Source organism: Pezoporus wallicus, unplaced genomic scaffold (genome assembly GCF_028554395.1).
Source record: "Pezoporus wallicus isolate ANWC-B61680 ecotype Strahan unplaced genomic scaffold, APGP_CSIRO_Pwel_v1 contig_818, whole genome shotgun sequence".
In the NCBI taxonomy this organism is placed as follows: Eukaryota; Metazoa; Chordata; class Aves; order Psittaciformes; family Psittacidae; genus Pezoporus; species Pezoporus wallicus.
Window position 1 is genome coordinate 7821816 of NW_026636248.1, and position 16245 is coordinate 7838060.

At 40.1% G+C, this 16245-nt stretch overlaps 1 protein-coding gene across 1 annotated transcript; it reads right to left on the reverse strand.

Moving 5' to 3' along the window:
• Positions 1-3147: 3147 nt before the first annotated feature.
• On the reverse strand, positions 3148-3826 carry LOC130593922 (eukaryotic translation initiation factor 3 subunit B-like). Its single transcript, XM_057399423.1, has one exon. The coding sequence runs from the start codon at positions 3824-3826 to the stop codon at positions 3191-3193; it is 636 nt and encodes a 211-aa protein (XP_057255406.1). The 3' UTR covers positions 3148-3190.
• Positions 3827-16245: the final 12419 nt, after the last annotated feature.

Genomic DNA, 16245 nt, shown 5'->3' on the forward strand with positions numbered 1-16245 from the left:
TATGTTTAGAGTCACAGTAATGCACTGACTGAGGTTGCATACACTGCAGTCAGTGAAATACATTGGGGTATGTGCTTCTGAATCAGAGAGCTACTATGTCTGAAATGTTCCAACTTCTACAAGCTGTCAAGTCCTTTAATAGCACATATTTTTAAATATTTTGAGCTAATGTACTAAGCGGTTATGAAAAAAATCCCTTGGCATCTTCTCTAAATAATGTAGCTGTTGTGTGAGAAAATGGGGCATTTCTGGTAGGGAAAGTAGAGACAGTCTGCACAATTAAATCTAGCACCCTGAAACATGAAACTGTTTAAATGAACAGAAGAAAAGTAACAGATAGACGTAAAGGTGTACAATTTGGTCTAGGCTTAAAAATGCTAATTCTGTTCAAATAAATGTGCCAGTAAACCAGCTCCTAGCTTTAACAATACCCATGGAGTGGAAACAGATTTCAGAAAGCATAGCCTTATCACTAAATGTAGATAGATGACCTCTCTATTTACCATTATTTTTTCCACTGATTCCCCAAACAGCCTGAGGAAACTGCATTTACCAAGATCTCCTCAGATAGCTTTTGCAAGTAGAGCACTATCCATCAGTATCAGAATCACAGTCCTCTCTTTGATATCATATTTTGAGCACATCCTGTAATCTGACCTCTCACAGACACCAGCCAAGTGGAAATGACAGTGAGTGACAGTAACAGACCAAATAAGATGGCTGCTAGGAGCGCAAAGAGACTCAGGGACTTCAATCAACTGAACCACAAACCGATTAAGTGGTTTAATTTTGTGTATCCAACTGTGGGGCAATGTTTACAGCAGGTGAGAGAAATATATGCAGCAAAAAAAAAAAAAAAAAAAAGGAAATAAAAAATAAAGCATGTATAGGAATAAACTGTTTGAGAAGTACTCTGAGGAGAAATTAATCTTAAGTTTGTGGAAGGTGCTACGAACTTTACATGCACATGGAATAATAAACTGTTCCATGATATGACTGTACATTTAAAAAAAGGATTAATAAATTAAATTGGTTTTAACTGGTAATGCAGAAAAGTAAAAAGCCACCATGTTCCATGAAGACAGGCTAGCTAACTTGATTTTTGTTTGAAGTTATTTTCCTTCTGGCTGGCACGGCAGTGGCTGAAATGCAGAAAGCATGTATTTTAACTTGAATTAAAGGTACAGTTGCATTGACATACATTTACAGCCTTGCATCTCAAATGATACCTCAAAACCGGTGTAAAAAGAAATATGGCACAATACCATACGTATACTTTTAGATACTGTAAAACTATTTTTGATTTCATCTTCTCTATCAAAGACTAGTTTCCTCATTTTGTATTAGTTATTTCAAATGCTGTTAAATCTAATTAACTCCTAAATGCCAGGATATGCCTACACTGTGCTTTCTGAGCACCTCATAATGAGATGAGGTGAAGATCTATTGCCCCCCACTTTGTTGCACCAATAGCATGGTTTTGATATATGGTGAACTTAGGCAATAACTCATGACATAATAAGCTGATAAATATAAATCATGAATAAGCACTATTCATCTAATCACATAAACTGTTTGCAGCTGGAAAAAAAAAGTTTATAAAACATGCATAGGAATTACAAAAGTTGTCTTACTGTTGTTGGTGTTTTGGTGGGTTTGTTTTTTTCTGGTTTTTTTTTTTTTTTGTTTGTTTGTTTGTTTTTTTACTGTATTGGATCTGCTTAGGAAGCAATATTTTCTTGTTTAACTAATACCAGCCAGATGTGCCTTGTTGAAAAGTCAGCAAGTTACTCTTTTATAATTCTTCTGGTTATAAGAAAACCCAGATCAAATACACCTGTGGGGTAGCTGTAATGCAGCTGACAGGACTCTACAGAGCACTCCAGACAACTGTTTTAAGGCCACTCATTAGATGAAGTTTGAATAAAGCCTCTGAAGAGCTGCGCAACTGTGTGATCACACTATGCAATATGTGCTTTTTCTAATAAGCAGCCCCTTCCTCCCAATGCCAACTCATAGACTATGTTAGATCACTGAATTTGCTCTTCTGAATAATAAAGGTAGAAAATTTTGTCCAAGAATCTTTGCCTTTAGCCAAGAAACTTGCAGTGAATTGAGTTGTTTCTATTTTTTTCTTTTAAACTTGTCTCATTCTTGAAAGAGTATTAATTTTTAGCAATCAGTTGAAAAACCCAACACCTATAGGAAAACTACTATTTTGTTTTAAATTGATCAGATTCCAAACTCTCAGCAAACAGGCTCTCAGTCAGCCTTTGTTGCCTTTCGAAAGAAATTGCATGTCACTGTGACAACTCAAATGGCATTCTGTGCTGCATTTTTGTAATACGCCACTAAGTCAAAAGATGTATTTCTAATAGATGTATCTCCAGTGCTTTGAATGCAGGCCAAAACCTGCATTCAAGACCTGCTGGGTAGATTGAACTTGATTTAAGAATCTGCTGCATGGATATTATTCTATGTTTACTCATAGGCTGAAGAAGATGAAACTCTGTCTGGGGACAGGCGATCAGTTAACAGAGAGTCTGTGGGTCAGGGTTAAAGGGAGAACAGGTACGGGGGACATTACTGTGGGAATCTGTTACAGACCGCCTGATCAAGAGGACTCTCTGGATGAAGCGCTCTACAGATAGATAGAAACAGCCTCATATATATATACGTATATATACATCCACAGAGAGAGAGAGATCATTCCTTAATGCATGGACCAATCCCTATAAACCTGCTGAGTCTATTCAGTCCATGATGTCGGGTTCCATCTCTTGTAACAGTCCTCCGGAGCACGAGAGGCTGTGTGCATTGTTCACACTTGTGAATAACCTGGGCAATAGTGTCCATTGCTAAGTCCACCCCTTGATGATGAGTCCATTTCTATGTTGCATCTCTGCTCTGATGGCCTGAAGTGCCATGGGCCCACCAGGCTCAAAATAATTCACCCTCCCCTTCAGCAGTTTCTGCAGCTTGTCACTGGGGACTCCATACAGCTGCCTTCCATCTCCGATGCTTCCAAAGCACTGGAAGGGCCCAGTGGACTAGACACTCACCCATACTGTCCCACACACCCTGCCACTCATGAGCCCTGTGGAAAATCTCCTAGTCTTCCTATATCGTCGTCTAACCCCAACAAGACCCAAACCCAACTCTGCTTAACTCTCGAGATCAGACAAAATGGTCATGAGTAAAACACACTCTGTATGTGTGCCAACATGCTGATCCCCATCACAATCAGCAGGCAGGTCCCAAGGGTACCCAAAGGCCATTCAAAACCTTCAGAACTCTCAAACGATGCTGCTGTACTTGTCACTGGGGCTGGTGTAGCTGCTGTGCTTGCTGGCTCTCCCATCACCAGCTTCTCTTTTCCTGAGTCCAGCTCTTCCTCCTCTGCCTTGCTGGGAAATGCTGCGTGGTCTCCTGCATCCTCCACTTGTTCTGGGTGCCTGAGGCTGGACCCAGCTGAGGCTCCCAAAGGTGGTATCTTGCTCTCCACATCCTCCTGGGGCTCGGGCTCGCCGGGCTCCGCAGGCGGCTGCCAGGGAATGCTCTTGGCCACCGCAGGGCTGGGCTCGCCCGCGGGGCTTGGCTCCTCGGCCACCTCCTCCCACTGCTCAGCAGCCGCCTCCTTCCCGACCTCCGGCCCCAATCCCGCTGCTGTTTGGTCCCCAGGGCCGCTCTCCCCAGCCGCTTCGACCACCACTGGCTGCTGGGGCTGCTCCCCCTCGGCTCCCCTCAGCCTCATAAAGATAGAGGTGAGGACGAGGGCCAGGACGGTGAAGAGCAGCGGGACGGCCAGATACAAGTCCACGGCCATGTCCGTCCCGCCCTGCTGCTGGAGCCCACCCGTATTAAAAGTAATTACCATAAATTACAATGAGACAAGAACCTTAGCCCAAGGCTCCCAGCCAATAAACACTAACACAGCAAATACCAGCTGCAAGTAAGGCACAACATGCTGAAACTGTGAGATCAAGAGCAACAAAATTGAGAGCCAATAAATCAGCATTGTGACAAGTGACTATTAATCCGGTCCGATCTGTTGTTATCTCAACCCTTCGAGCCCCACACTGGGCACCAAAAAGAACTGTCGTGGTTTAAACCCGGTCAGCCATAAATCAACCATGCAGTCTCTCTCTCACTCCCCCCGTTTTCTTCCCACCTCTCCCGAAGCGATGAGAAGGAGAATCGAAAGAAGGTAACTCCCACTGGTTGAGATAAGAACAGTTTAGTAACTAAGATATAACACAAATCGCTACTGCTACCACCAATAATAATGATAAAGGAAATAACAAGGGAAGAGAATATAATACCACTTGCCAACTAATAATACCCAGCCCAACCGAGCACCAACCAATACATTGTCCAACCCTGCAGTGTACTGGCCCTTCCGGCTAACTCCCAGTTACATTCTGGGCATGATGTGCTGTGGTATGGAATACTTCTTTGGTCAGTTTGGGTCAGGTGTCCTGTCTCTGCTTCCTCCTGGCTTCCCCTCCTCCCTGGCAGAGCATGAGGCTCACAAATTCCTTGGTCAGAATAAACATCTGAGCAGAAACTAAAAACTTTGGTGTTATCAGCTCAGTTCCCAGACCAAAAGCCAAAAAACACAGCGCTGTGCCAGCTACTAAGAAGGAGAAAAAAGACTGCTACTGCTGAACCCAGGACAGGACAGGTCCTGAAGGAGCTGCAAATGAAGTTGCTAAGCCACTGTCCATCATATTTGAAAAATCATGGCAGTCAGGGGAAGTTCCCGATGACTGGGAAAAGGGAAATGCAACCCCCATTTTAAAGATGGGGAAAATGGATGACTCGGGGAATTACAGACCAGTCAGTCTCACCTCTGTGCCTGGCAAAATCTTGGAGCAGATTCTCCTGGAAGGCAGGATGGCAGCATGCAAAGAGTTGTGGTCAACGGCTCAATGTCCAGCTGGAGACCAGTAAGGAGTGGTGTCCCTCAGGGGATCGGTGTTGGGACCGGTCTTGTTCAATATCTTCATCGCTGACATGGACAGTGGGATTGAGAGCGCCTTCAGCAAGTTTGCCAAAGAAACCAAGCTGTGTGGTTCAGTTGATACCCTGGAGAGAAGGAATGCCATCCAGAGGGACCCTGACATGCTTGTGAGGTGGGCTGATGCCAACCTTATGAAGTTTAACCATGCCAAGTGCAAGGTCCTACACCTGGGTCAGAGCAATCCCAGGAACAGCTACAGGCTGGGCAGAGAAGAGATTCAGAGCAGCCCTGTGGAGAAGGACTTGGGGGTGGTGGTCAATGAGAAACTTAACATCAGCCGGTGTCAGTGTGCTTGCAGCCTAGAAAGCCAACCGTATCCTGGGCTGCATCAAAAGGAGCGTGACCAGCAGGTCGAAGGAGGTGATCCTGCCCCTCTACTCTGCTCTTGTGAGACCTCACTTGGGAGTATTGTATGCAATTCTGGTGTCCTCAACATAAAAAGGACATGGAACTGTTGGAACAAGTCCAGAGGAGGGCCACGAGGATGATGAGGGGACTGGAGCACCTCCTGTATGAAGACAGGCTGAGAAAGTTGGGGCTGTTCAGCCTGGAGAAGAGAAGGCTGCATGGAGACCTACTAGCAGCCTTCCAGTATCTGAAAGGGGCCTCTAAGGATTCTGGGGAGGGACTTTTCATTAGGGACTAAATTGATAGGAGAAGGGGTAGTGGGTTCAAAGTTAAACAGGGGAAGTTTAGATTGGATATAAGGAGGAAATTCTTTCCTGTGAGGGTGGTGAGGCAGTGGAATTGGCTGCCCAGGGAAGCTGTGAATGCTCCATCCCTGGCAGTGTTCAAGGCAAGGCTGGACAAAGCCTTGGGTGACATGGTTTAGTGTGAGGTGTCCCTGCTCATGGCAGGGAGCTGGAACTAGATGATCTTAAGGACCTTTCCAACCCTAACTATTCTATGATTCTATGTCCGTTTAGAGACTTGAGATGAACACCAGAATATGTTTCCATGGATAAATATTCAAAATCAAGCAAGTTACTTGCAATTGGTGAATATTTATTCCATTCTTTGCACGCAGCCATGGGCAGACATACTGGTTGCAGCAAGGCTTTTCTTCAACCATCTTACTGCAATGCTAGTAATACTAAAAAGCAATTGAAGTTTCAATGACTCTTACAGCACTGTGGTTGTATCATGCAGTCCTGTACCTTGAAGTGGGACATGAAGATCATAGACAGAAAGCATGCTGGGTTTTAGCTCAATCCTTGCCATGACCTCTTGTGCAAACACAATCAAAAAAGCATAAGAGGATAAAGGGATGTTTTTTCTCATGCATTCTAGCCGAACATGCTGCCTCATATATCTTTTTGATTTATCTGAGTATATGCAGCCACAGACACTCAAATATTTATTTCTCTTATCCTGACAGAAACTTTGCACTAGTCTAAAGGAAAGTTTGTATTGCTCTAACCAAACAAAAAACGGAAAAAACTCTACCAAGATAAATTACAATTATTTTTTTTTTCCCAAAAATCTTATGCAAGTTTGTTACACTTTTCCCAAGGAAAACATGGGAAGAACATTATGAAGGCTAAATCATGTAAAGCCAACAAAACTGCTCAGTCTTACAGCAAAAGAACTGCAACTGCTGCTGTTTTTCTTGCTTCTAGTACATTGCATACTGCCCTATTTCAATGAGCAATCTGAAGTGTATCATTACATGCAGAAATACTTCTGTTCATGGATTTTATTTCTTTTTCAAGACCACATTTGTCTGTGTGTATTTGCCTGTGTGTTTTCCGTTTTGCAGAACTATAAATTAAGCCCTCAGAATGACCATTTACACTTTGATGCATACTAATCAACATAAACATGTCAGTATTATAATTACTTCTGAAGTAATTAGCAATAATTAGCTGCATGTCAAAAAATATCAGCAATCATTTGAGTATATTACTTCTCAATCAAATGTATTTTTAATAAATGTTGATAGCATTTCAGACTCTAATTAACAGAACATCAGAACCCTGCTACCATTTTTGTGGATGTTATTCTAACATGTAAGGAAGGGGCTATATGCATATTTATGGAAGAATATTGCTAACTGTGTCATTAATATTACAGTGCCTTGAATCAAAAATGCATTATCTTCACATAGCTGAATCATAAAAATTTGAACCAGAAATATAACAGCCAGTGAGGGAAATAAGAGATATAAACTACTTTATTAAAGTCTAAACCAGAATTAGAAAATAAGATTTTGTTTGCCCTTTTTTTCCTATATAACTTCTATAATATTACTGATTCTGTGGCTCACAAATCATTGCCTAAAAGTATCTTCAAATTCGAGTTTTTGCAGACGGCTTTAAATCTTAGATCCAAGGTGGGCAATGGAGATGTACCTGGGTTAGGCTTCACAGGATATTTTTCCAGCCTGTGAATATTATCAATATAAGACCGAGAATTTGATCCTTCCCATGCTGTGGTTAGAGATGAAGCTTCATTAGAATTATGAATAAATGAGAAGTACAGTTATGAATGACTAAGCATGTACAGTTACTCTAGATTTATACTGGCTCTTAGTTAACTGGCTCTATACTTAACATGCTGTTAGCTAGTATTCTGAGTACACATCTAAAAATAAAGCACCTCTTCAACAAACAAGCAAGCACAATCAACTTTTTCAAAAATAAGAATTCTAAGAAAGAGAATCCTTTTCCAAGGATGCAAACACAACTATGGGGCAGGAGGCCACAGAAACTTCCTTTCCAATGTGGACTGCCTAGATCAGAGTAACCTACCATTCCCTTCCATCAATGTTTGTCAACAAGATGCTCTGAAGAAACAAGAGATTAGGAAGAGATTCCTGAGTCTGGAATCCATGCACTAAAAGGGACAGAGATGGTATAGGTTGAAGACGGGTTAACTTCAAGGTAAAAACATTGCCACCTTATGGCCTTGACAGCAAACTTGGTATGGAACTACACTGCTAAGAACACTTAAAGGGAGAGCTGGTAAAATGAAAACAAGAAATACATCCCAAGAGGCAGCTCAAGTCTCTTGTAACATTTAGCATTTTGAAGGTGAACTAAAAGGCCACTTTTTACAGGTAAAAACACATTTGATGCTCTAGAACAAGCAAATTATTTTGTACATGAGCATGCACTTTTCTCAGAACGTCCCCTCTCCCACACTCTTTTTGGTGCTTTCATGAAAGCAGAATGATCTGGGTTTTGATCATTGAGTCATGAAAGAACATTAGGTAATGAGACAAATCAAGTAATAAATCCCCTTTCAGAAAAAAAACCAACAATGACTTAGCAGGTAAGCAGATTTGCAAGGCTTCTTCCTAAGATCATATTGTAATATTACTTTCAAAGCTGGATTTTTGTTTACCTTTTATTATCTTTTTCTGCCAAAAGGGAATCTCCTGTGTTGTGGTTCTGTCTCTGAGGATACAACACTCTAGAGATTTAGATGGAGTTAAATGCTTTGTTGCCAGGTTTATCAGAAACTGCAAGAGAAAAATAACACACTATCCTCTAATTTCAACACTGATACAAAATGCCAGTGCTTCTCTTCAGGGATTTGCTATCAAAAACATGTCCATTAAGATGTGAAATCAGATCCTGGCAGCTAAACATGACCTTGGAATATAACTGGAAAGAGCTATACAGGTTCTGGAAGAAAAAGTATTTCTATAAATAAAAACCACACTTTTGCTGAAACATTTAAATATACTTTCTTTAAAGCAGATTCATGCTAAATGACTGACTTTTTAAAAGCACATTCTTGAACCCCTTCCTCATTCTTTTTCCATGTTTTGAATGAAAGCTTTGCTTAAATAGTGAGGCAAATTAAAAGAAACTATTTGGGAAAAAAAATAATTAAAAACATGTTTCTCATACCATAGTCATCCAGAAAAATGAGGAAAAAAAAAAGTGTCAGTTTTGTTGGTTTCTGTTTTGTTTCCTTTTTTTTGTTTTTTTTTCAAACATACCTCATGGACTTATTTGAAAGGCAGTAGTAATTCTTTAGAAAATAGACCAGTACAGCAATGTGAACAAAAAAGAGACCAGAATTCATACAGGTTATCATACTGTGTCAGGTTTTTTGCATATATCTTCCATATTCAATACCTGGCTTTCTGACTTGCAAACGAAAATATCTTAGGGCTTTAACTTGCATTTACTTAGCACACAGTTCTAATAGTTTAAAATGGCAATGCAGGAACTGTAAATTATTATTTTTCTCCCTTTCCTATGTCCTCATGTTTATAAAAATGGTAAAATGAAAAACATGTTCTCAGTACCATTTGAAGCACAGATTCTCATGTTAAGCAACCTGTCTCCTCGGCCAACAAAGAGAGTAGCAAGAATTGACACTTCTTTCCAGAAAAAAACATCTTCAGTATAGAACTTTTTCCTAGGGTACTGTCCAATTCTTGCTTCATTTCCTGCTGTTTATTAAAAAAAAAAGAAGTCTATGTCTTCAAACCAAAAATTGTAATATTTTATTAATGTAGTAATACATAATGCCTTCAATTTCTTAATAAAACAACTGAATGTCTTAACAACTGCTTCTCAGTGTAATTAATTGGTTGGATACATATCCCATCTGCATAGCATTAATGCTGCTATGGCCGTAACAGCTGTTTTGAAGCTTAGTCACTGCTTCTCACAGTTTTTGTTTCATAAAAACTTGAGCATCATTATACACTGATGTGCTGAGACGTTTAGAGCCAGTCCAGTCCTAGTTCAGCTGGAAAACCTGCTTTTCTCACTTACTGTCTTAATTTAGGAGAATAAATTGGATGAATCCATGCTTCAAAAAGTGGGAAGAGGAGCCCCTGTTACGTTGCTGAACTTGCACCGATTTTTTCTTTCATTCTTCTTAGCCCTATGCTGGAGATGACACAAAGGGGAAGAAACATCACTAATGAAGGGACCTCTGCAGACTGTTAACTGACATGACCAGTAAGCAAAAAAATTAACGGTGTGCTGGAAATGGTAACTAATGGCAGCTAAGCATGTCTCCACACTCAGGCAATGCTGTGTCAGGGATATATGAGCTCACTGCTGGAGAGAGGGCACATATCCACAATGAGGTGCAGTGCAGAGGTAGGGTCCTCTAAGGAATGAGGTTAAAGCTAGGTTAATTGTGCCTGCCTCTGAGAAGGACTAGCAAGTGTGGGTAGAGCATGAGACTAATATGGCTGTAATGCTTTCAGCTCAGGAGCTAATAGCTAAAGCTAACTCAAGGTATAACTGCACACTGCTGCGTTCACAGCCTTGTGATATTCTCACAGTCTCAACCTGCTTTTTCTGACTACGAACCCTTAAACTCAAAGCCAAAGGTCTGAGACACAGATCCTTCCCTGTGGATGAAAATGACAGACACAGCATTAGAAACTTTCATCCCCTCCTCTCTCCCTCCCCACCACTCTCTTGCACGCCAGTTCCATGTATTTGCTGTTTTCCTGTTGTGTACTTATGTACAGTGTAAGGAAATTATTCTGAATAGTCAGCAATTCATTATTTCCTACTAAACGTATCTAGGGAAGTAGAGATAGTGTTTAAGTTTCCACAATAATAATTTCAGACCAAAGCTCTACATCTGGATCAAGATATAGATTTGGTATTCCGCATAATTATTTCAGTGATATATAAGATATAAATTAAATATGGAGCCAAACAGCAACTTGTCTAACTCCTTCCCACAGACAAGATATGGATCCTAGACAGAACCAAAGCGTTGCTGATTCCCTCTTGCTTCTGAACACTTTGCCTCTGAAACCAAAGTATTCAATGTGAAAAGGGGCAAATAGTGAGTGATCATTGGTGCAATACAGAATCTGCTGTTAGGATGCCTTTTCAGGGTTGTGACTCCCATTTTCTTTATTATATATTATATTCTAATGGGTTTATCTTCAATGTATAGAGCATTTTGGTGCAGTGCATGGTAAATCACCACCAAGGAATTCTAACCAAACTTCCTTTGAACTCTTTCTGGAGCCAAGTGTTTATGCTTAATTATAAATTGCTACCCTCTTTCTTCCCATTTGAAATTCTCCAACTATTCTAATTAGGCTTCCCCAAGGGTCAGAGAACATCAACAAACTGGGAACAGTCTGTCTTTTTGACGTGCTTGGAAATCCACTGTTAGCACTATTTGAGGAAACCCAGCTGCCCTGGCTATCATAGAATAATTAATAATAATAGCTATGTAGTGATGACGGATCCAGGTTAATTGCATACTAATTAAAGGATATAGTAAAGCAAATGACTATTTGCATTTGAAATAATGGTTTGTGCCCACAGCAACTCAGAAATATTCCGTATCCTCTTGGCAAGATCTCAAATGGGAATTAAATTCATTTGAGGCATGTACACGTGATGTAGTCTGAGAAGACGAGCTTTGACAAGCTGCCTGCATAGAGACAGCGACAGTCATTAATGAAAGAGAGTTTTATATAAGCTGAAGTTTTGAAAGAGTGAATGGAAGAGTGGCTGGCAGAACTGGGAGTCAACCAAAAGATAATTAACAGGCAATACAGAGTACAAGGAACTATTCAGCATGAAGAATCAGATCTTCAGTTAGAGGCAAACAGGGAAGGAGCCAGAAGGGGAGTCCTTCAGTTAGCTACTCCTGGATTCTTGGAAAGGAAATAAAGGAGCTTGTCAGTCAAAGGATGACTAACTGAAAACGGAGTGCTGGTCAGGCAAGAACTATACTAGAACTTGGTGCTGTTCAGAAAACTAGTTTGAGCCTTTACCTGAGGGGCTTTTTAGGGTGTTGTAAGTGAGATAAAGTGAAAGGGATAATAGGTGATTTCTGGGGAGGAAGAACATCTGATACATTGAGCAATCAAAAGCTAAACTGAACGCTCTCAAGAACTTGTCATGTTAGTATATTTTGAGAAATATTAAAGATGTCCTAAAAGACAACTTGCAGTCAGGCACTACTAAGTACATAGCCTAATAGTAGGTTTCCATCCTGGATTTCTCCTGTGTCTGATTCTTACTAGAGTTTGGCCACATCCAAACTAGAGCCATTCCTTTGATGAGAGGCAACAAACAAATATAGGAACTGAAAGAAAAGAAGAAAGGATTGGGTTTGTATCTAGTGATAAGATTCAAGTGTAGTTGAAATTTAAAAGTTTTTGGATCATATATGGTATTATTTAAAGACAAATTCAATACAGAAATACAGAATTTGAAATAAATTAACACAAGTACTGAAATGAAATAGTGACCTAATTAAAAAAAGAAGTGTTATAATGTTTACTTGTGTTCAGTTTTAGCCTACAACCTCTATTGACATGCCTAAAGGACCAAATCTCTCCCCAAGAACCTTGCTAGAATACATAGTCATGTAGTTCTTCCACTGCATTTATAGTATGTCTGAGTCTTCCCTCTAAAATAGTAAAGGAAGTTGGAGAGTATTAACCCTGAAATGCCTTGTCCTGAAGAAGATGCCAGTGTCCCTTCATTGTGGATACAGATGGTGTAACGTGTGGGGTTTGTTCAGCAAGAAGTTTGGGGGGGAGGGAGGCTCTCTGTGGCTGTCCTTATGTGAAACAATACTCCTTTTTGTTTCTGTAACTGTTGTACTCTGTCAGTAATGGGGGGGAGGTCAGTTGTATTGTTGCATAGGATTGAGAGAGAAAAGGGGGGCTGGGTGGCTCGAAGTAGTGTCTTGTTGCAACGCTTGAGGCGAGGGGGCTGCGAGGGTGAGGAGGCGGGCAGTGGACACTTCTCGAAGCCTCTGGGAGCTTCTCGAAACTTCCTGAAACTTCTCGGAACTTCCTGAAACTTCTCGGTAATGAGACCCCTGGAACAAAGGGAACCAATGGGGAAGAGCCATGTCAACATCCGAGTGAGGAGGGGTGACAGGACTGGCTGGAACCTTGAACAGAAAAAGATAAAGGACCACCTCCCAGGGACCGCGTGTGCGCGTCTTGGGCGGAGCGGAGGACTCCCGGGCGCACCCAGCGCTGTTTTATCTGCTATCGCTTACTCAGTTTAATAAAATTTATACTTCAAACCAAAATTGGCTACAATATTGATAACAGATGGAATGAGACAGAGTTGACTGTAACCAAATTCTGGTTTCCTTTGTGCATGACTACAACTCTTAGAGCATATCACATATACACGGGGATTTTAATACTAAAATGAAAATCCATATACTGGATATTTTCTTATATGCATTTTAGTGTTCCATTATTTGATTGAAGTAAGAAAATAAGCAATAAAACCATTAGCAAACTGATTAGCAACATACTAAATACATCACGTGTCTCATATAGGCATGCTGTTTTGTCTGTAAAACTACAGCACCAGCTGCAGGTTTTTCCACTGTTTTATTATGGCTCTTGCAGTTGAGCTGCTGAGAATGTTTTAAAATCATTAATAACAGGATATTCTGTTATTTTAGCAGCTTAAGTGAACTCAAACTAGGGTCTCAGAACTAAAAAAAAAAAAAAAATTTGATTACTTCATGCGCTTTGAAATCAATGTGCAAATCTGAGAAACCTTGAATAAGCAGAAGCAGCTAATAGGGCTGAAACTTTACAGGACCTCAGCTAGACAAATGACGTACTGCCTACAAAAAGCCACACATTTTCTAATATACACAGTGACAAAAGATATAAATGCCAAGCTTATTTAAGCAAAAGGGAAAACCACAGTTTTGCTGTTTGAGGGATATATTTTGAGGGATATTTGAGGGATATTTTTTCTAAGGATTAAACTGTTTATGAAAAGAAAAAAAAAAAAAACAAAAAAAAATTGAGAGAAACCTGAAACCCACTGAAGCAAATGATGAAGGGTAATCAGTTACTGCTGATATTAAGAACCACTTTTACAGGGCAGGAATTTAAACAGCTCACATCTGAAATACACAAAGAAAAACACTGCTAGAAAACAATTTAATGATAGGGTACCCCCCTCCCCAAATTTTAGAAAACTTAAGAGGCATACTGAATCCAATGATTTACAAGTTTGGAGACGTGCTGTGCTTCTCTGCTTTTCCTCCTCTCACAGAGAAAAAGATTTAAACCTCAAAAATGCTTTAAAGGGTGAGTTAAACACCAGAGTTTTCATTCTGGTTATTTAAGTAACAGAGAACTAACCAACAAGTCTATTAATACAGAAATTGATGCTGTAGCATGAATAAACAAGGTAAGTCCTACTCATGGCACAGAAGCAACACTATCTTCAGGAGCAAGATGGGAAAACTAGAGGAGCCAACTATTCTGACAGAGGAAACACCATGTTAAGTGTAGGGACAATAAAAAATCTAAATTTCCACCCAAAACTAATAGTGAGTCTGAAATCCTTAGAATCTTTAAATTTAGGGGAAAAAATAATTTTATGTCACAGTTGGTGTCATAAAAGAACATTTTACAGCAGATGGGATAAAGAAGGAGACATTCAGCTGTTCCTGAAGATATAGAAAGCTTGTCAAGACATGGAAAATCATGCCAGAAGTATGAGCACTGCTGTAAAAAGTAATGCTTGACACATGGAATATGGGAGTTTAATACATTGACTGACGATCAGTGAAAAGAGTTTTCTTAGTAAATACAGTAGAAAAGAGAAACATTGGTCAAAACGTACATTAGCCTAGAAGAAAAGTAATAGGTACTTCTGAAATAGTACAGCATTGATACCCCAGGGCAGCGATACATGGATAATCCTAGCTCTAAATATGTGCAGTGTATTAGACATACTTGCCAGCTGGACTGCAGTAAGTAACTGCTGGTAAATGCTTTCACTACCCTGCTCCTCACTAGAGTGATAAAAAGATGCTCCTCAGTGTACCACCTGCACAAGGAACATATCATGAAAAAAAAAACCAAACTGAAAGGCTATCAAGAGAACTAATAGGATGCAAAGTCATTGGAGGTATATAAGATGTGGCGCATGTAAAAATTCACGTCAGAGAATGAGGCAGCATTCTGAGAGCTCTCCAAGAGAAATGACCACTCCTAAGTAGTCTAATAATCACCTTTTGAAAGTATTCCCGTAAGTGGCACTTCAGTGCAGTGGCACCTGCAAAACAGAATTATACCTCACCAGGACCATCTTCACCAGATACATCATTTGTAATGAGATGTTTTTAGTGGACTTAATCAAATGGATTTTTTTAGAAAGTAAGGGCTTGTACCTAGAAGCTTGACTGCTTGCATTGGCTTCAGTCTATCAGACTGTATCAGAATTATGCTCAAACCTGAAATAAGAGAATACCAAGCCCCAACAGGATATTTAAGATATTTATACCAGTTCACTAAGCTAACAAAGCATGCCTGTGAAACCCCAGGCTATACCTCAACTAAAATTAATGAACTAATGTGTGGGCTTCACTGCAGTTGTTAACAATACAGAACCTTCTCTTAGGACCTTCTGCTGGACGTGTGTGAAACATGGGTGCTTAATGCTGCTTTGAATCAGCAGATCAAACCAGACCACAGAAATTACGCAATGTGAGGAACTACTAATTTGCACTGCTCCCTGGAAGTGCAACTCAATACATAGTAGAAATACAATTGTTAATGCCTGTACAATAGATAAAAGTAACTATAATTCTGTTGAAAAGAAAATAAATCTTTAAACTTGCACTAAGGATTTAATGTACTTCCAGCACAGCATGTCAGGCTCGTGCTTTGTTATGCTTTTTTAAATAGAGGTTTAGGCAAACAGTTTCTCTCTCACACGTGGTATATTGTGATTACTACTGCAGAAATTGCATATTTCCATCAAATGCTGGCAAGTCCAGTTCTTACGAGTCACGCTGGATTACCTGGTTATGTATACCACTACTTACAAAACTGATGCTAAGCATTTGTGAATCCAATCCGAAGTAGTGCTTAATGCTAGAGAAGAGTTACTCTTGAGTTTTACAGAACAAAAGGGTCTTTCAATACAGAACATGGTATTGGCTAGATTTTACACCCTGGATTTTGAACCTGGTATGGACTTTAAGGAAATACTATAATTTAATTTCAGCTTGGTTACTCTGATTTAGTTTCTGTGGTGGGTTGGTCTTGGCTGGCTGTGAAAACACCAAACTAGTCACTCTCTCACTTCCCCTCCTCAAACCGTTAGGGGAATAAATTAAGATTAAATTAAGTAGAGATAAAGACGGGGAGATCCCTCACCAATTACCGTCACTGGCAAAACAGATTTAACTTGAGGAAACATCAATTTATTGTCAATTAAAAGAGAATCTTACGGTGAGAAGCAAAGGCAAACATACAAAAACACTTA